A 20,621-nucleotide genomic window follows, 5' to 3' on the forward strand; every position below is an offset into this window, starting at 1 on the left:
CGTAGTGGCCGTCAGCCATCTTTCTTTAAATTACTATAGCGTTGGTTTTCTAACAGTAATATCTGTCAATATCGCAAAATGAACTTGCTAACAGCCTGTTGTCGTATTCGGGTGGCTGTTGTCGTCAACCAGAAACCGGAAACAGAGTATGCTGTCATTTGACTTTTAAAAGGGAAAAAAAATCACTTAATTACTCAAAATAACGGTACTGAAGTGACCGCGACTTTTCAATGTGGAAGAGGCTGTATCTATCTTGGTTGGTGATACGGATACGTCCTTGCACTTTGAAAGCGATGATGTCGAGGTGAGTGAAATAAGTAAACAGCAGATGTATGTTGTTGACGTTTAATCTATGAAATTTGGGGAATAGCTATCACATTAGCTAATCCTGTCATTTTCACCTGCTTGGTACAGTCGAGCACATCCGCGGTGGCGCAGGAGCTTGAATGATAGCTCTCTCATGGAAATATTTGCGGTGTATGAATTGAATTTATTTTGGGCAAAAGACATATACAACGAAATAAGGATATCACTTCATTGAAACTTCATTGAAAGGTATTCATTGAAACGCTTGTTTCCAAAGTGGTCCTCGATTTTCAAGACACAAAATGTAGAAATAGTAGCCTACTTTGACAAAAATTCAACTGTTCACAATTTTAAAAAGAAAAAAGCCCTTCAAACTTCACCTGCTTTTAAATTATGAGTTACAACTCGGTTCACACGCCTGGAATGGCCACCTGTAGAGGAAAAGCAAACATGATTAGCAGCTTGTGCATTCACAAAGGGAATGCACAAGCTGCATTTTGAATGCCTTCAGGGACCAGCACCTGCGGTTTCTGGGAAGGGGCCTTTGCAGGGTCCCGCAAAGAATGTATGCATTTATGATGGACATTTTGAGCATCCCCAAAACATATTCTTCCACCTTTTTTTGCCTGTGGATTCAACACTGTAATAGCTTCTCATTTGGTCAAGATGGTCAACTACACTCCTCATTTTCTTGTTGTAATCCATTATAAGGTCTGGAGGAGAGAGCCGTTTCTACCACTTTTAAAAACAACTCCAAACCCCCTGCCTTTCACTTTAGGCACATGCTGTGAGGTACAAGCGTGAATCTTGTGACTTGGGGCAGACAAACTCCATGGAAACGTAGGCTCCCCTCTCGGGTTTTCTCTCCCTCTTCCTCCTTCTCTCACTCTGGATCCTCCTCTACCTCTGCTTCCTCCTCTCCCTCTTCCTCCTCCTGTCCCTTTTCCAGCTGCTCTTCCTCCATGTTCCTCTTCAAAACAAAACAACTAGTTAGCTGACTACAGTATATACAGCTAAACACTATTTCAAAGAGACCGAGAGCAATCATTCGAGCTCCACCGTTGATGCTCTCACCTGTACCAACCAAGTTATCATGACATGACTTGTTCATCTGAGAACGAATCCACAAGTTTCACAGCATCAAACATCGACAACACCAAGCATATATCTGCTGTTTACTTATTTCAATCACCTCGACATCATCGCTTTTCTGCCCCAAATATATAAACATTTAAATGACAGAATACCCTGTTTCCGGTTTCTGCTTGATGACAATATCCACGCAAATACGACAACAGGTTTATTAGATAGTAAATTTTGCGATATTGACACAAATATTATTGTTAGATAAGAAAGGCCGTTGACGGCCGCTATGGTTTTTGAGTTAAATATATTACTGTGCTTTGAGTGTTGCGAATTCAAGTATTTTTGGGGGGTAAAGTTTAGGAAATGTCAAGGATGGGGCGGGACAGTTAAAAAGTTGTTTTTAGTCAACACGACCCTCTTGGCTCTCCTAGTGCTGCGGGAGTAAAGGGATGCTATGCTATTAGGCTATGAAGTGCAGGTGCTAATCATGTTTGCTTTTCCTCTACAGGTGGCCATTCCAGTGGTGTCAGTACGGCTGGTGAAGAAACACAGGACAGCAGGCCTAGTACCTAACGGGTTGGCCATCACTGTGGACACCAGCCAGAAGGTATGGCTCAGCATAGTACAGCAGCACAATGCAATATGGCTCTACCACTCACAGACAGCTAGCGTTATCTAGGTGTTAACCCTAACACTTAAAGAGTTTTTTTTCTTCATAGAAGAGTTTCGAGCAGGCCGGGTAAGACGCCTATGTCCAAACACTATTAAAAAATATTTAGTAAAATATATATAGTGTATATAAACTACCGTTCAAAAGTTTGGGGTAACATAGAAATGTCCATGTTTTTGAAAGAAAAGCACATTTTCCGTCCATTTAAAATAACATCAAATTGATCAGAAATACAGTGTAGACATTGTTAATGTTGTAAATGGCTATTGTAGCTATAAAAGGCAGATTTTTTTCATGGAATATCTATAGAGGCCCATTATCAGCAACCATCACTCCTGTGTTCCAATTGCATGTTGTGTTAGCTAATCCAAGTTTATAATTTTAGAAGGCTAATTGATCATTAGAAAACCCTTTTGCTACTATGTTAGCATACCTGAAAACTGCTGTCCTGATCAAAGAAGCAATAAAACTGGCCTTCTTTATACTAGTTGAGTATCTGGAGCATCAACATTTGTGGGTTCGATTACAGGCTCAAAATGGCCAGAAACAAAGAACTTTCTTCTGAAACTCGTCAATCTATTCTTGTTCTGAGAAATTAAGGCTATTCCATTCGAGAAATTGCCAAGAAACTGAATATCTCGTACAACGCTGTGTACTACTCCACTTCACAGAACAGCGCTAACTGTCTGTAGCCAGGATAGAAAGAAGAGGGGGAGGTTCCGGTGCACAATTGAGCAAGAGGACTAGTACATTAGAGTGTCTAGTTCGAGAAACGGATGCCTCACAAGTCCTCAACTGGCAGCTTCATTAAATAGTACCCGCAAAACACCAGTCTCAAAGTCAACAGTGAAGATGTGACTCCGGGATGGTGTTTTAAGAAGGTCATACCGAGGATAATTTAGCTATTTGATTTTGAATTTGAAGACCCCTTGAAGTATCAAAATAAATATATACAAAAATGATTTAATGGAAAAATTGTATTTGGCCCTATCTGGTAAAGACCAAATCCATATTATAGTAAGAACAGCTCAAATAAGCAAAGAGAAATGAGTCCATCATTACTTTAAGACATGGTCAGTCAATGCGGAACATCTCAAGAACTTTGAAAGTTTCTTCACGTGCCGTCACTAAAAACATCAAGAGCTATGATGAAACTGGCTCTCATGAGGACTGCCACATGAAAGGAAGATCCACAGTTACCTCTGCTACAGAGTACAAGTTCATTTGAGTTACCAGCCCAAATAAATTATTCAGAGTTCAAGCAACAGACACATCTCAAAATCAACTGTTCAGAGGAGACTGCATGAATCAGGCCTTCATGGTCAAATTGCTTACCATAATATGGACTTGCTTCTACCAAATAGGGCTATATTCTCTATACCAACCCTACCTTGTCACAACACAACTGATTGGCTCAAACGCATTAAGAAGGAAAGAAACTCCACAAATGTAATTTTAACAAGGCACACCTGTTAATTGAAATGCATTCCAGGTGACTACCTCATAAAGCTGGTTGAGAGAATGCCAAGAGTTTGCAAAGCTGTCATCAAGGCAAAGGGTGGCTACTTTGAAGAATCTAACATCTGAAATATATTTGGACTTGTTTAACACTTTTTTGTTTACTGCGTGATTCCATATGTGCTATTGTGTAGTGTTGATGTCTTCACAAGTATTCTACAATGTAGAAGTGGCCCTTGAATGAGTAGGGGTGTCCAAACTTTTGACTTGTACTTCAAAACGGAGAACACCATCATGTTCGTGAGTCTCGCGATTTCCGCAGTTATTTTGGCAGTTACTGTACATGTAGTTTGTTCTCAACAAACACTGCTCTGATTTGAGAATATACAACATAAGGTTAAAGGCCCAGTTCAGTCAAAAATGTGATTTACCTGTATTTCTACACTATGAGGTAGGAATAGTACTGTGAGCATCTGTGTGAAAAGACCACCTGAAATTTCAGCTTCTTTTGTGGGATGGAGTTTTGGTGACCAGGCATTAAATGTGTTAATATACCAATAAGAAAGTGTTCCGAACCTCTCTGCCAATAATAGCTAGGTTTCCCCTCCCCACTCTGACCACTCCCAGACAGTCTTAGCAAAATTCTAGCTTGAGAAATTGCTCTTTGCTCAAAGCTATTTTTGTTCCTTTTTTACTATTTTAATGGAAAACAATCACAGTAAGGTTACTCAGAAATGATTTGATATTGAGGTAAAAATGGCGCTATTGGACCTTGAAAGGTCAAAGGTCACATCCATGTTCACCTTATTGACTATATACAGTTCTTCAGAGGTGTTTGCTTTGAGGATATGAGCAGTTTATTTGAAAATTAATTAACATATTTTTCTGTACTTCATTTATCTCTGTGTCAGAAGCCCATTCTTCTTGCTGGCCCGACGGCCAGCAAAAATTCTTTCTTTTTATTGGAAGCCTCCACACTCGATGGATCTTAATATTTTTGGATGTGATTTATATGGAGTAGTCTACAGCTTGCATTCATGGAGCTATAGAAGACACGTTGACCCAATGGCTTCTTGCTACTTAATCACTTCGTGATGTATTGCTTTGAGTTTTTCTTGTTTTTCTTTCTTTAATTAGATCCATTGGGTCCTCAATGGGGTGGGATTGGGTTGGGGGAGGGGGGGTTTGTAACTTCATTCTGTTTTGTTTGCTTTTCTTTATTTAATTAGATCCATTGGGTCCTCTGTGTGGGGGGATTGGGGATGAGGGGGGGGTTGTAACTTCATTCTGTGCATCTGTATTCTTGTTTGCTAACAGTTATTATTATGAATAAAAACATTTGATCGTAAAAAGGAATGTACAGCGATCAGGGTGCTTGCGTTTTGTTTCAAACGGTAACTCAAGAGTTAAAGCTGCTGACTGCCACCTGGCTTTGTTTTGTCTTTCATGAACTAGAGAAGCTGAGTAGGGGGAGACAGCTCTCACATAACTTCAATGACTAAATGTGTTTTGGGAATAGTGGTCTAAAGCAACAAAAGAAATGGAATGGGTAACACTTACTATACACCTATTGTCTGTTTCGTTTATCTAGTGCACAGCTGGATTGATTGGCTGAAGCTACTCAGTCATTGCATGTCATAAAAATGTCAGTTGACAAGTGAGAAATCTAACGTTGTTGATGACCTGTGCATCTTCACATTTGCTGTAATAGACCGTCAAAGATAGTGGATTTAATTGTATTTTTAACCCACGTGTCTTGTTCTCTCTTGCAGTATGTGTTTGTGTCCTTGCTGTCCCGAGACAGTGTCTACGATGTCCTCAGGAGGATCTGTACACACCTTCAGGTGTGGAATAACCTCACAATATGCGATTGTCAAAGGGTCTTTAGTATACCAGTAGATGCGGTAAAAGGTCAGTGGAACGCAGCCCTTGGGGGAGAGAAGTTTGCCGGATGGGCGCACACTAACCAAGTTGATATTTGCCAAATCCATCATGATTGCTGTATTGTAACAGGCCCACAATGTGGTTACTAAAGTCCTGTTTGGATACATTTAGCTGTTTTCAGTGCATAACATTTAGAAAGTTGTCCCTTTTTCGGGTTTAGAAAAAGTGGTTGCTAAATGCTAGCTCCTGTTCGTGTAAGCTGATGGCATAGCTAGCATACAGAAATTGTTGGTGGCAGTCAGACGTTATTTTACTGTAATGTAGATGATGATATGTACATGTACTGGGGTTGACATCCATACAAGCATTATACACCGATTTTTACCTCAACATAGTGTGAAATACACCTAAACAATAGCTTGAATGGGCTAATTTTGCTTGGGGGCAATGAGGCGATTCGGGATCTTTCCCCCCACTCGTTTCCATGGCATTTCCATAGTTTTGGTCGAGATCCATTGACCTCTTTACCTCATCCATGGTCTGTGAGATTGAGCAGATATCGTGGATATCAATACTGATGTGTAGTTACACAATAGAGAACTACTAATTACTGTAGTTACAATGTAACCTTATTTTCCTCCTTAGGTGAATGGGAAGAAAAGCCTTAGTCTGAAGCAGTACTTGGAGGAGCCTAGCTCACTATCTATGGTAAGCCCAGCCAGTACACACAACGACACTACTCTGGGTGCAGTACAGTAGGATAGATATGGTAGCCTGGGTGCCAAGCGGTTTCTGCTCTCTTACAAACATGGAACGAGTGACAAGGAGTTAGTTAGCAAGAGATCAAAACACAGTCTCGCACCCAGGATACAGTTGTGGTGCAACCAACCCTGCTTTACACAACAGTCTAGATCCATCTGCTACTGTTTGTTGACCAGCTGCCAAAGACCATAAATTGAACTTGGCAATGTGCAATTTACAGCATCCCTGTACTTTATAGTAAGTGTGTGTAGGGTCAAAGAGATAGATGGGGTCATGTAGTGTAGCGTTAGAATTAAGTCGGAGTCGGAGTTAGGCATTTGTTAAAGATGTCTATTTTTTTACTTTTACTGTTGGAAAGCAACATCCCAAGTATGAGCACAGTAAAGTACACACACTTTATGGTGGTCCTTCTGTAGCTCAGTTGGTAGAGCATGGCGCTTGTAACGCCAGGGTAGTGGGTTCGATTCCCGGGATCACCCATACGTAGAATGTATGCACACATGACTGTAAGTCGCTTTGGATAAAAGCGTCTGCTAAATGGCATATTATTATATTATTATTTATGGTAAAAAAAATGTTTGAGCAAAATAGAGTTTTTTAGACCCTACTGCAAGAAGACTGGAGTGGTACTTTAAGTGGTTTGAATATGCCCCTACACATTACTCAACGTGACTCTCATAGTAGAAAATTGCACTACTATACTGAACAAAAATATAAACGCAACATGCAATCATTTACAAGATTTTACTGAGTTACAGTTCATACTGTATAAGGAAATCAGTCAATTTAAATACATTTGTTAGGCCCTAATCTATGGATTTTGATGATGTAGGCAGTTTATGGTAGAGAAATTAACATAAAAGTATCTGGCAACAGCTCTGGTGGACATTCCTGCAATCAGCATGCCAATTGCACGCTCCCTCAACTTGAGACACCTGTGGCCTTTTATTGTCCCCAGCACAAGGTGCACCTGTGTAATGATCATGCTGTTTAATCAGATTCTTTCTATGCCACACCTGTCAGGTGGATGGATTATCTTGGCAAAGGAGAAATGCTCACTAACAGGGATGGAAACAAATTTGTGCCAAATTAGCTTTTTGTGCGTATGGAAAATGTCTGGGATTTTTTTTATTTCAGCACATGAAACATGGGACCAACACTAATATTTTTTGTTCGGTGTTTAAACACTGAAGCATGCTTCTGGCCTTCCTTGTCAATTGTAAGTCCTCTTAAGAATAAGATAAGCGGAGTGCCTCAAACTGCTGTTTTTAATCATTTAGTAGACCCTTTTTTTGATTGTTGCCGTCATCATGGGTGAAGGGCATCATGGGTTATTAAGAAGCTTAGCATGCTGCTATTTTACTCAGGCGAAAGTCAAATGTTTTTTTTAGAGCTACTAAAGCAATAATAATCCACTCAGTGATGTGAGTGCTTAAACGGGACCTCAAACTCTAACTGCCCTTCTAGCCTTTTCTCCTCTTGATCTTGTTTTTTACTCACTGGCATAATGGTAGGTTCCAATTCGTTTACAAAAAAAACATATCCAAATTAATAACAGCCGCTGGGAAAATGGCCAATATATAGACAAAGAGAATGCCCACTCACTGTTTCGCTTCTCCCAAACGTGATAATTTAACAAAGTTTAGGCAATACAATCCCTAACGTGTCAACCAAAAACATTGTGATTCTATCGCCCAAACGTAATTAAAGATACCTTTTCCTTTCAGCCTCTCTCAACTTCATCTCCTCTCTTCCTCTGTGGGCCTCTCCTCTCTTCCCCTTGCTCCTCTCCTCCCTCATTCAGGATGAGTTCCCTGTGGTCAATGACTTCCCTCCAGTGTTGAAGTGGAGGAGAAAGCCATCCATTCCGTCCGTGTCCTCCTCTCTCCCAGACCTCCTGGGGAACTCCACCAGCAGCCTGAGCGCAGTGGACACCCCCTACCTACCCACTGAGGTTCCACTGACATTGAAGAGTAAGATCAAAGGTAAGCCCCGCTCAATCATCAATGTTCATGGGGCGACAGATTTCTTGGGTTGGAAAGGATTATTTTGGATAAAAAAATTACTCCAGGCTGCACATAAACGCCTAAAGCCTGATAGAAAGTATGTAGAAATTATAATGGACCTATGACCTATATATTTGGAAATAACTGCACTTTTTCCAGTCCACAAATAGATTTTGACAAACAAATCAGTCCAAACAAAAGTATTCGCAACCTTCCTTTTGAATTTTTCAATCCTTATGTGGGTTGAAACCCTCAATGTTGCTTGCCCCTAGAGGTTAGAGAGGTAAACCTGGCCACAAGTACTACAAATGGTGTACATGTTTTAGGACCTCTGTCAGGTCTGTGTTCAAAGCCTAAATCATACAGCAGGTATCCTCAAACAGTGGACAATAACCTAACCACTGGTCCAAGGTCAGATATCTTCCAGCCCTTGTATGGCCTAGGTTAGGATTGGGATGACGGTAATCTGATCCATAGAGGCAACCTTTCATCCATCACACTGTCAGCACTCTTACAAACAGCCTGTCATGTTTCTTTCCCTCTCAAGCCCCCCCACACACACACACACAGAGGTGGCAGGCTCTGAATAGACCCAGCTCAGTTGTAGCTTGCATGGGTGCATGACTGACTTTAAAAAAAAATCCAACAACAGACGGACAATGACAAGCTAACTAAAACAGAAACAGTCTAACTTAGCTAAATGACTAAAGTATACATACTTAATGACTAACATTTAAATGTAAGCTAGGCTCTGTTTTGGGTCTCTGTGCCTGACGGTAGTCTCTCATGACAGACGGGTACCAAGATAACTCTTGACAGAAAAGAGGACTATTAGCCGATATCTCTTCCTTCCTCCACACGCAAGCGGTTTTTGCTAATGTAGCCATTGGAGTCACCTTTTGGGCCACAAGTCACACGCTATTGACTCACACACTGATAAGTAGGGATCTATGGCTACTAATTACCCAGCCGATAGTCTTTTTCTAACCAGCGTGCATTGAGACACGTACGTTCTCCAATAAACTACCTGAACTCTTGATTTTTGTATGAGCTCAACTTCTTTTTTTTCTTCTTCTTTCCCTTCTACTGGCTAGAGCAGAGATGGGCAACTGGTGCCCACCCCCCTTTTTTTTAGGCCGGGGACCAATTAATAAAAGGAATAAAAATAAAAAAAACATTTGAACTCAACATACTTTTCCTTGAGAGTTAGAGGAATAGAGTACACAAGGTGCAATTTCGAAATTTGGTTGTGCATCAGCATCAGCAGATTGGTAAATTAGTCTAGTGGCCAGCTATCTAAACTTCTAGTAAGCAGTTTAGATAGGGTGGAGGCAAACGTTTGCAGTTTTCACTATGGCAAAAGGTGTAGAATTGCAGCAAATTAGCGGTAAAACTGAAGAAAAAAAAATCTCCGCCCCGTGGCAAAATGAGAAGAATTGCTTGGAATTAGTTATAAAATAGCAATGTCTTCTCTCCGCCCCATGGCAAAATGTGTAGAATAGCAGGATTATATCATTAATTATTAAGCCAGTGAGGAGTTTATGTATGGGGGGCAATGAGTGTCAAATTTAGTCAAGATAAACTTTTATTGCTATTTTGATATGTGAGGCATATTTACTCTAATAGAAGGAACATAATGCTTAGGTTGTTACAAGTGTACTGATATAAGTGTGATGCACGTGACATACCGGCATCTTTGAGAAAAAAACACTTGACATCGGAGTTGTCCCTGTTGAAATTCGAGACGTTCTGTACATATTCGTGAGGCTAGTCTTAGCATCTCACTCTCCATTGAATACAGGCGGTTGATGTCAACACCCCTCATGGAAGAGTTCAAAAAAGTATTCAAATAACGAGATGTATCCACCAATCCAAAGACAGGAATAGACGGGAGCTTGACAGCCCGCTGTTCTGCTCTGTGGACAACAAATCCCATTGTTAGGGCGAAGACACAAGCATCTCCTCATTATTTCCAGTATCTCTGGTTGTCCCTGTAGTTCTAGAAGTATGAGAGGTGCCCTCAGAGTGGCGGGAAACACACAGACTTCTCCTTTCATACATAATTGTACCTTCTCTCAGATCATTAAAAGCCCCGCTGTGTGGAGTTTTTAGCAGGGTCCTGTTCATTAGGCACCAAATTGAAGAAAGTGGACTGAAAAATGGAGAGACTACTTAGACTTGTCCAATAAGAAACGCACATTTTCTGTTTGCCGTTGCAAAAACATTTCCATAGCGTGACATAATGAACAAGACCCTGTCAAGGCCAACCCCAGCCCTGTTAAAAAAGATGGCTAGAATGAAATGTTAGCACGATCAACACATACAAATGTACAAAATATATCTGACTGTAAAACTAGCTCCAAGACTAGTATTGTTACTTTCTATGTGGAAGCACCACTTCAAAGCAACGATTATGGTTTAAAGAGTCTTGTGTAGGCTACGTAAGGTTGTAAATAAGTAAGGTTGTAAATGGATCCCCTGAGTTTCTCCAACTTGTCTGCCTTCAAGTTTAATTCCTGCTGCATTGGTGTCAGACTTGGGATAGGAGACGGACTGTGGTGCATAGCTGTTACATGCTGACCAGACCGGACACGTGTAACGGATGTGAAAAGCTAGCATAGTTACCGGTGGTGCGTGCTAAATAGTGTTTCAATGGGTGATGTCACTTGCTCTGAGACCTTGAAGTAGTGGTTCCCCTTGCTCTGCAAGGGCCACGGCTTTTGTGGAGCGATGGGTAACGATGCTTCGTGGGTGACTGTTGTTGATGTGTGCAGAGGGTCCCTGGTTCGCGCCCGGGTATGGGCGAGGGGACGGTCTAAAGTTATACTGTTACACACGTTGCGTGCGCGAGCGTCGCAAAATACATTTAGAAATCCATGTTATTAAATTATTGCTCACGCGCGCCAACGAGCATCTGCGAAAGTCGCCAACGAGTGTGCGCTGAAAGTCCTGCCTCTCCCATCTCCTCATTGGCTTATAGAAGCAGGCTACCCACGTGCCATCTCCTCATTGGTTATACCCACGTGGATGACTGAAGGACGAACTGTTTTGCCAGTAGTTGTGGTAATACAATGAAAGTTTCACCATATAAGTTAAATGATGAAAAAGCCTGGAAGGAGAGATGACTAGAAACAATTCGGTTGGCCGAACATTTTATGTGTGGATTAATTGTCGGAGTAGAGGACCTTGTGCATTTCAGGTAAAATAACAACTCAATGTTTATATCCCAGGACAAATTAGCTAGCAACAGCAAGCTAGGGCAGCTAAATAGGACAAATTAACGTTCACACAGGCTAGCAAGTGCAAGCTAGCCCCGACACAAAACTGCAGCTAAATACTGGAGGCTGAGACAGGATACACGTTTAATGATTTTCGACCTGTCCCCAAATGAATGTCATTGGTTCAGAGTTTGTTTTGATATTTTAACCTGCGTGTGGTGATCGCGTTTGGTGTGGGGGGGGGCAAAATAAATGTATGCACGATAGCGCAGGCGCGCAGCCAGTTTGAGTTCCGTGTTAGCCACCCACATACTCAGCGCTGTGTTGACTGTGTAGTCTATAGAGAAAGAAAAGCTCAATGATAACACTCAGGCCATTATGCTGTGGTGTGTTGTCTATAGACGGGTTAGTTGTTTAGCAACAAAACCGGCACTTGTTTATTGAATACATAAATACATATGTGAGCACTTGTTGTCTCTCAAATATATTGTTACAGTTGTTGGTTAGCTAGCAATTATTTTACCATATTAGCATAACAAGATACAACGAGCTGTAGCAAGCCACCTACGATTCCCCACATAGCAGAGTCTTGTCATTGTTGCTAGCTATCTGACCATTCAGAATCACAATGCCAAACGGCCTTCTGCCTCATCGATGTGCGCGCATCATTTTTTTGTGACGTTGTCAGCCGACCCGTCTATAGAGACAGAATAGCTTAATGCTAACGCCTTTTAGCATTGCTCTCTCTTGTGGTGTTTTCTATAGAGAAGCAACAGCTCAACGCTAACCCATTTTGGTCTGTTGTGTTGTGTGCAGAGCGGAGTCTGGAGACGGAGAAGATCCTCCTAGCAGAGCCAGTGCCAGAGCTGGGCCACATGGAGTACCAGCTGCTCAAGTTCTTCATCCTTCTGTGAGTACTGGACAAACTCACCAGGTGCTGTTTGTGTTCTCGTGGCGTGACCAGCACCATAGGAGTTGGCAAGGCAACCCAAACAGATCTGGGACCAGGCTTCGGACGGACCACAATGCACTCACATCACACACAGGGCTAAGGTCCTGTTACTATGAACTTAGGAAGAATATGAATTGCATCGACTTCTTTTTCGTGGTGTCACCGCTCCTCACCTCCTTCTCAAAACCCATTGGATGAGAAGGTCAGAGGTCCCTCCCCTCTGACCTTCTCGTCCCATGGGTATTGAGAAACACGAGGAGTGACGACGTGAGGAATCAAGGCAATGCAATTGCGATTCTCCCTTGCTGTCATACTGCCACCTTCTGGTCATAGTAATTCTGACCAGTTCATATTACACTTCGTGTACATATTACATTTGCATCTCTTTACATGAGACATTTTTTTGTAAATGGCATTACGCTGTTCTTTTTCATGGCTGTTAAGATTTGTATGAATTTAATAGCATGCTTGGGGGGAAAAAAACTATGTTGAAGCTCATGGCACGTCACTCACATAATGATCCATAGGCCTTTTACGATAGCTGTCAGTGTACACGTGTGTGGAAAACAATGTGGTGAAAGTGTATGTCTCTTGTCTCCCTCAGTATCATCCTGCTCATCATGTCCTCCTGCTACCTGGCCTTCCGTGTGTGTAGTCTGGAGCAGCAGCTCTCCTTCCTCAATACACACCCGACAGTGCACATGAGAGAGAGGTGAGGGACACGCATATACGTGCATTGGTTCACACACACAACCGAGAGCGAGAGTTGAGTGTGACACACACACACACACACACATAAAGACATATTAGTTTATAACATAGGTGCACAGGTCGAGAGACGAACTGGAGTAATCAAGGTGACTGACAGTGACACACATTCAATACCACCTTGCACACTCTTGCTTGCATCTAGCTGATCTGGAGTGTCATCATTAGTCCAAACCGTTGCAACTAAAAGGAGAGCTTCTATTGGTCAAATTCAGGTTGGTCCCTCCCTATGCAATATGGCCAAAATATCATATCACGATATTTGTCAAATTTATTAAGATATGACGGTATTTTAGGTTTTTTAATAATACAAGTTCTAAATATGCTTCATGAGTAATGCATAACCCTAGGGTGGCAACACATACATTTGAAATGTTTTTTTTTAATGGGGATTTCTACATTCGGATTGTTTTATACTGTTTAATCAAACTTCAACCAAAAGTTGGAATATATTGGATACAGTGTTGTTTGACATGACAACAAATGAAAAATCCAGGGAGGGGTTATTTTAACTGGGTTGGAACCAAAGTGTTGGTCAGTGTTTCCTGGTGGACCCTAATTAGAGGTTACATTCTAGGTTATCTTACTTGATGTAGCTAAAATATTCATGTTTTGCCTATTCCTCTCTGATTTAGAATATAAAGTTGCACAAATGACATGCTGATCTAGGTCTACACCAGCACTGGTATCAGACTGTATTTATTTAGCTAGCTAGCTACGTTTGCTCTGACTAAGCACATTTAGCCAGCTAACTATCGATAAGTATTAGTGGCTAACATAATTTATTTTAGCAGACAGTAAGATGCACAAGCTAATAGTGTCATCGTAGAAGGCTTGTGGATTTACAGTACGTTAAGAAGCGAAGTGGAAAGCAGCGCCGCTGTCACCATCTTGTTGCATCTGCAGCATTGACCACGCAGACAGTCACTGCGGGTAAACTGCAAGTGAAGTGGCTGTGACTCGTGGTAGAGCACTCTCCTTGGGTGACGGGGGGTGGGGCTTGGCATGTGTGGAAGGAGAGCGGGAGAGAGACGACTCAAGTGGCAAAAAGAGTGAACTATAAAAAATTTAAAGCTGGCATTGCACGCGGTGGAGTGGCGTAACACATTAAACAAACCATACATTGAAATACCTTAATACAAGGTGAAGTAAAAACCCAAACTGGGTTTTTAAATACGGCATGCCGCCCAGCCCTTGGTCCCTTCGTTCAGAAATGTTTCGCGACAGAATCCGTGGAATGAATACAACCCAAAAGCTTACCTTGACTTGGAAGAGTTGCAGTGTTGGATAGCCTTAGCCAGCTAGCTAACATAGATAGCATTCCTCTCTGTTTCCTCTCTGTTTGATTCAGGTCGGTGAATAGGCTAAATTAGCTGCATTAGCTAAGTAGGTGAAAAGTGAACTATGCTTTTTCTCCTGGCGTCACCAGAAACTGCTAACATACGTTTTTCAGGGATACAGTATTTGCAACCTAACTTCTGTTTCCTCTGAAAAACGGAAGCGGGAACTCCGCTCAGGCATCTTTCTACGCCTGCCACATTAGGTTCGTGAAGGGTAAACTAGTTACTATCTCCCTCTCTCTCTGCTACGCAGCAGAGAAATTAATTTGTTGAAAACTGTTCAACTATTGTCTTTCTCTGTCTGCGAGTCAACTACTCACCACACTTTATGCACTGCAGTGGTAACTAGCTGTAGCTTGTGCTTTCAGTACTAGATTCATCCTCTTATCATTGGGTGGACAAGTTGTTAATTCATATTGCAAGAGCTTTTGATAGATTGAAGAACGTCCTCCGGAAATCGTCATAATTACTGTGTAAGTCTATGAAAGGGGGTGAGAACCTCCTAGGTTTTGTATTTGAAATCAATGTACCCAGAAGACGGAAAACGAATCTTTGTTCCCCAGTCCCTTTGTTCATTTCCTATCTCAAGAGAGTGCTGAATGCTTGGATAGGTCATATTTGCTGCATAGTCATATTTTACTAGATATAACATATTCCCACTTGAAGATCAGATAGTGTTATTGCTATGCCTTCACTCATGCTGCCAAACATACCCTTGTAAAACTGACCATCCTACCGATCCTCGACTTTGGCGATGTCACTTACAAAATAGCCTCCAATACCCTACTCAACAAATTGGATGCAGTCTATCACAGTGCAATCCGTTTTGTCACCAAAGCCCCATATACTACCCACCATTGCGACCTGTACGCTCTCGTTGGCTGGCCCTCGCTTCATACTCGTTGCCAAACCCACTGGCTCCATGTCATCTACAAGACCCTGCTAGGTAAAGTCCCCCCTTATCTCAGCTCGCTGGTCACCATAGCATCTCCCACCTGTAGCACACGCTCCAGCAGGTATATCTCTCTAGTCACCCCCAAAACCAATTCTTTCTTTGGCCGCCTCTCCTTCCAGTTCTCTGCTGCCAATGACTGGAACGAACTACAAAAATCTCTGAAACTGGAAACACTTATCTCCCTCACTAGCTTTAAGCACCAACTGTCAGAGCATCTTACAGATTACTGCACCTGTACATAGCCCACCTGTAAGTTAGCCCAAACAACTACCTCTTTTCCAACTGTATTTAATTAATTAATTTATTTTGTTCCTTTGCACCCCATTATTTTTATTTCTACTTTGCACATACTTCCATTGCAAAACTACCATTCCAGTGTTTTACTTGCTATATTGTATTTACTTTGCCACCATGGCCTTTTTTGCCTTTACCTCCCTTCTCACCTAATTTGCTCACATTGTATATAGACGTATTTATACTGTATTATTGACTGTATGTTTGTTTTACTCCATGTGTAACTCTGTGTTGTTGTATCTGTCGAACTGCTTTGCTTTATCTTGGCCAGGTCGCAATTGTAAATGAGAACTTGTTCTCAACTTGCCTACCTGGTTAAATAAAGGTGAAACAAAAAATAAATAAATAAATGCCAACGTGCATGTTTGTCTCCTCCCAGGTAACACTTGCTGTATGCTGCGTCACCATTGGACAGATGTCCTGTCAGTCACGGAGGTTCTCCTGATGATTGGGCAAACAGAGACTCGGTTCATTTACCTGTCCCACCATGTAGGTGTGGAGGAGTGCCATACTGGTTCAATGAGAAGACAATGACTTGAGAAAAGCCCAGACCTGAAGCAAAAACTGCACTAAAACAGACAGCCTAGTAGGGGGTGCCAGTGAGTCAATAATCCTCTTGTCATTCCCCAGAAAGACTATGGACCCCTCGGACAAGAGACTAGGATGGAATGAGGAGAATGGAGGAGGATCGGAAGTAGAGGACTACAGAGTAGATGTCAATAGGGCTGTGCCAACCAAGTTCACCTGACCTTTGACCTCAATGTCCTTATTTTACTGCCAAGGAATTACAATTACAATTCCAGTCGACTGATCAGACACCTTCGCATTCAGGATTTCAGAGACTAGTCTTTTTTTTTTTTTTTTTTTCAGAGACTTTTTCAACAGGAACAGACTGAACCCAGTGGGTGTTTTTTTGTGTACACTTTTGTGGAGAGTTGCTGCCAGAGAGACTGAAGACAAGGTATTCCATTCCGATAAGGAACTCAACTTGACCTGGTCAAACAGTTCCCACCGCAACCCACCCGGCTATGTTTACTGAGCACCGTCACTAAGGCACGAACTCTCCTGTACCCTAATGAAGAAACTATTTCAATAGACATTATTATCAGAACGTTATCTGCCTGTCAGAATTGTGAGATGATATGCTAGAGTTACGGCTGAATTATAGCGGTCTTGTCATGCAAACTGAAAACATGGTACCGTGTGTGTCAGGTGAGGTCGACAAGTCATGAAGTGAAAGGTGCGCGCGCGCACGTGTGTGCGTGTCAGTGTGGGTGCGTGTTTACGTGTGTATGAATGTTTTCAACATTATGTGTGCAACTTAAACAAGTGACTAGGAATATCTCAAGGTAGCGTGCAGCTTCTCCACCTGAAAAACGATGCCTGCATGTAATGTAACACTAGATATTGACCGAATTGTAAAGCCATTGTCTGTGACACTGTTGCATGGATGTTATCGATGGAGTGGAACTAACGCAGAGTAAAGCAGTGAAGGTATCGAGAGAGACGCAGGTTGACAGTGAAAGTCGTTGCTGTTCACTTGTTCCACAACGTTCCACGTGGAGGCGTGTACTATAGAGATTGTACAGTACTTGAAACCTAATCATTGCATTTCATAGGAGATTATGTATTCATGTCATCCATGGTGTGGAAAAATATGGCCTCCACTTCAGCTACTAGGTGCACCTTTTTAAAGCGTATCTGAGGCTGGTTCAGAGAGAATTGTGTAGACTAGAGTGTATTTACTACTAGAGCCTGTATGTATTTATTTGTGTGCAATTTTGTACTGAGTCAGAAAGGCATGTTGTTTTTAGTGAGTTGGTGTTTGTTCACTGACGTATTTCTAACATGGGTCGTGTTCATTTTGCACAAAATGGGGGGGAAACTGATTTTAAATGAACTACTTGGATTTGTCCAATCGTGCCCTAATGAATACGACCCTGTCTTGCAGTAGGGCTGGAGTCAGCAGTGCCGTGCGTAACTGTGAGACAGCAGTGACTAATAAACAGCCTTCCTTGCCTGTGCCTCTTGTGACCTTTGACCTCTTATGCACACACTTCCTTACCCGTGCCTCTTGTGACCTTTCACCTCATATAACTGGATCCCCAACACTGGAAATGGAAACATCTGGAAGAAATAATGGAGGAACATCAACAGTAGGTCCTCCCCCTACTGACCTACAGCCTATTTACCATGCAGGGGTTACTTTATTACAAGTGTGTGGGATGTTAGTTTAGTTGGGAGAGACTATGGTAAACACAGTGATGAAATACCCACTCCCTTTCTTATGTATCGGAGGGTTAAATGTATGCATTTATTGTTTGCAGATGTGTTCTAATACTTACAGTGCATTCGGAAAGTATTCAGACCCCTTGGCTTTTTCCACATTATGTTACATAACAGCCTTATTCTAAAATTGGTTATAAAAAATGTTTCCCTAAACACAATACCCCATAATAACATGGCAAAAACAGGTTTTTATACATTTTTGCAAACATATTAAAAGTAAAAGAGTGAAATATCACATTACATAAGTATTCATAGCCTTTACTCAGTACTTTGTTGAAGCACATTTGGCAGAGATTACAGCCTCGATTTTCCTTGGGTATGATGCTACAAGCTTGGCACACCTGTATTTGGGGAGTTTCTTCCATTCTTCTCTGCAGATCCACTCAAGCTCTGTCAGGTTGGATGGGGAGTGTTGCTGCACAGCTATTTTCAGGTCTCTCCAGAGATGTTCGATCGTGTTCATGTCCAGGCTCTGGCTGGGCCACTCAAGGACATTCAGAGACCTGCATTGTCTTGGCTTTGTGCTTAGGGTTGTTGTCCTGTTGGAAGGTGAACCTTCGCCCCAGTCTGTCCTGAGCAGGTTTTCATCAAGGATCTCTCTGTACTTTACTCCGTTAATCTTTGCCTCGATCTTGACTAGTCTCCCAGTCCCTGCTTCTGAAAATCATCCCCACAGCATGATGCTGCCACCATCATGCTTCGCCGTAGGGATGGTGCCAGGTTTCCTCCAGACGTGACGCTTGGCATTCAGGCCAAATAATACAATCTTGGTTTCATCAGACCAGAGAATCTTATTTCTCATGGTCTGAGAGTCTTTAGGTGCCTTTTGGCAAACTCCAAGCGGGCTGTCATGTGCCTTTTACTGAGGAGTGGCTTCCGTCTGGCCACTCTACCATAAAGGCCTGATTGGTGGAGTGTTGCAGAGATGGTTGTCCTTCTGGAAGGTTCTCCCATCTCCACAGAGGAACTCTAGAGCTCTGTCAGAGTGGCGATTGGGTTCTTGGTTACCTCCTTGACCAAGGTCATTCTCCTCCGATTGCTCAGTTTGGCCAGGCCACCAGCTCTAGGAAGAGTCTTGGTGGTTCCAAACTTCTTCCATTTAATAATAATGGAGGCCACTGTGTTCTTGGGGACCTTCAATGCTGCAGACATTTTTTGGCGCCATTCACCAGATCTGTGTCTCGACACAATCCTGTCTCAGAATTCTGCGGCCGATTATTTCTACCTCATGGCTTGGTTTCTGCTCTGACATGCACTGTCAACTGTGGGATCTTATATAGACAGGTGTCTTTCCAAATCATGTCCAATCAATTGAATTTACCACAGGTGGACTCCAATAAAGTTTGAAAACATCTCAAGGATGAACAATGGAAACAGCATGCACCTGAGCTCAACTTCGAGTCTCATAGCAAAGGGTCTGAATACTTATGTAAATAAGGTATCTGTTTTTGTTTTGAATACATTTGCAAAAAATATTAAAAACCTGTTTTTGCTTTGTCATTATGGGGTATTGTGTGTAGATTGCCGAGGAAAATTTTGATTTAATCAATTGTAGAATAAGGCTGCAACATAACAAAATGTGGAAAAAGTCAAGGGGTCTGAATTCTTTCCCAAGGCATTGCACATTACTGCTACTAAAGTAGAGTTCATAATGTTGTATGCAACCAATCTGTTTGTGTTACTCAGCAATAAGTTATGGATAAGACAAAGAGCTGATTGTCTATGAGGGGAGGCACATAGGCCGCGTTACTTACTCTGTGTAAAGCAGCCCCCCCCACCTCAGGTAGCCTGGCGGTAAGAGAGGCAAACCAGCAACAGGAGGGTTGCCATTTCGAATCCCGGGTACAATTAGAAAAAAATAGTTGGGAAGTGAGCTGGCAACCAAATGATGCCATTGCCTGCTGTTATTGCCCCCCCCACACACACAACAACAGCTCCCAGGGCGCCCAGTGTGGAAGCCCCCCGCACCTCTCCCAAAGAATTGTGTGTCTCTTTTGGAGGGGTTGGGTTAAAAGTGGAAGTTCAATTTCGGGTTGGACCTTGTAAGCAATGACCAATAAAGTGATCTTCACTTGAGTCAATGGGAGCCTTTGATGGGGGGTGTACAGAAGGTGTTTTACTGACACACCCATGACACTGGCTACACATTGGGAGAGGCACCACTGACAAAGTAGGGGGAAAATAGCTGGAGTTTTGCTATTGGTTACAAAACATTGCATACCCAATGGAAATACGATCCCCATTTTCTGTGGACGTATATTATATTATTCAGCAAAAACAGACCCAAACTCAAACTAAGTAGATATAGTTGATATAGATAGTTATTGTTATGTGCTTTTGGAAAGTTCAGTGGTAAATCTAGACTTGGTTGTTGGCTGTTCTATGGTTTCTAGCTGTAGCAAATTCATCTGGAGTCTACTTTCTACTTTCTGCAGTCCATTGGAAATACTGCAACATTATTTGGAGCAAACATTTACAGCCTACGTGTGTGAAGTTGCTTGTGTCTCTTATCATAGCAAAAAGAACCGCACTATGGCCGGGATTCAGTCAAACCCGTATTTGTTTACAAACTTCACCCTGTGCACACACTACACGCTAAATTAAAGCATACCTGTGAGGGGAGTCTACCTGGT

At 42.1% G+C, this 20,621-nt stretch overlaps 1 protein-coding gene across 5 annotated transcripts in view; it reads left to right on the forward strand.

Moving 5' to 3' along the window:
* The window catches only part of LOC118396382 (GRAM domain-containing protein 2A), a 94,294-nt gene that overhangs the window by 43,045 nt on the left and 30,628 nt on the right, over positions 1 to 20,621 (forward strand). For 4 of the 5 annotated variants that reach the window (XM_052465400.1, XM_052465401.1, XM_052465402.1 and 1 more), the window contains exons 6-11: positions 1,901 to 1,999; positions 5,293 to 5,364; positions 6,050 to 6,112; positions 7,971 to 8,151; positions 12,207 to 12,300; positions 12,947 to 13,054. In XM_052465400.1, the coding sequence (XP_052321360.1) occupies positions 1,901 to 1,999; positions 5,293 to 5,364; positions 6,050 to 6,112; positions 7,971 to 8,151; positions 12,207 to 12,300; positions 12,947 to 13,054 (617 nt within the window). Of the gene's footprint in view, positions 1 to 1,900; positions 2,000 to 5,292; positions 5,365 to 6,049; positions 6,113 to 7,970; positions 8,152 to 12,206; positions 12,301 to 12,946; positions 13,055 to 16,078; positions 17,724 to 20,621 lie in introns of those variants that run through there. The other variant, XM_035790552.2, reaches the window with a different exon arrangement.

Source organism: Oncorhynchus keta, chromosome 17 (genome assembly GCF_023373465.1).
Source record: "Oncorhynchus keta strain PuntledgeMale-10-30-2019 chromosome 17, Oket_V2, whole genome shotgun sequence".
In the NCBI taxonomy this organism is placed as follows: Eukaryota; Metazoa; Chordata; class Actinopteri; order Salmoniformes; family Salmonidae; genus Oncorhynchus; species Oncorhynchus keta.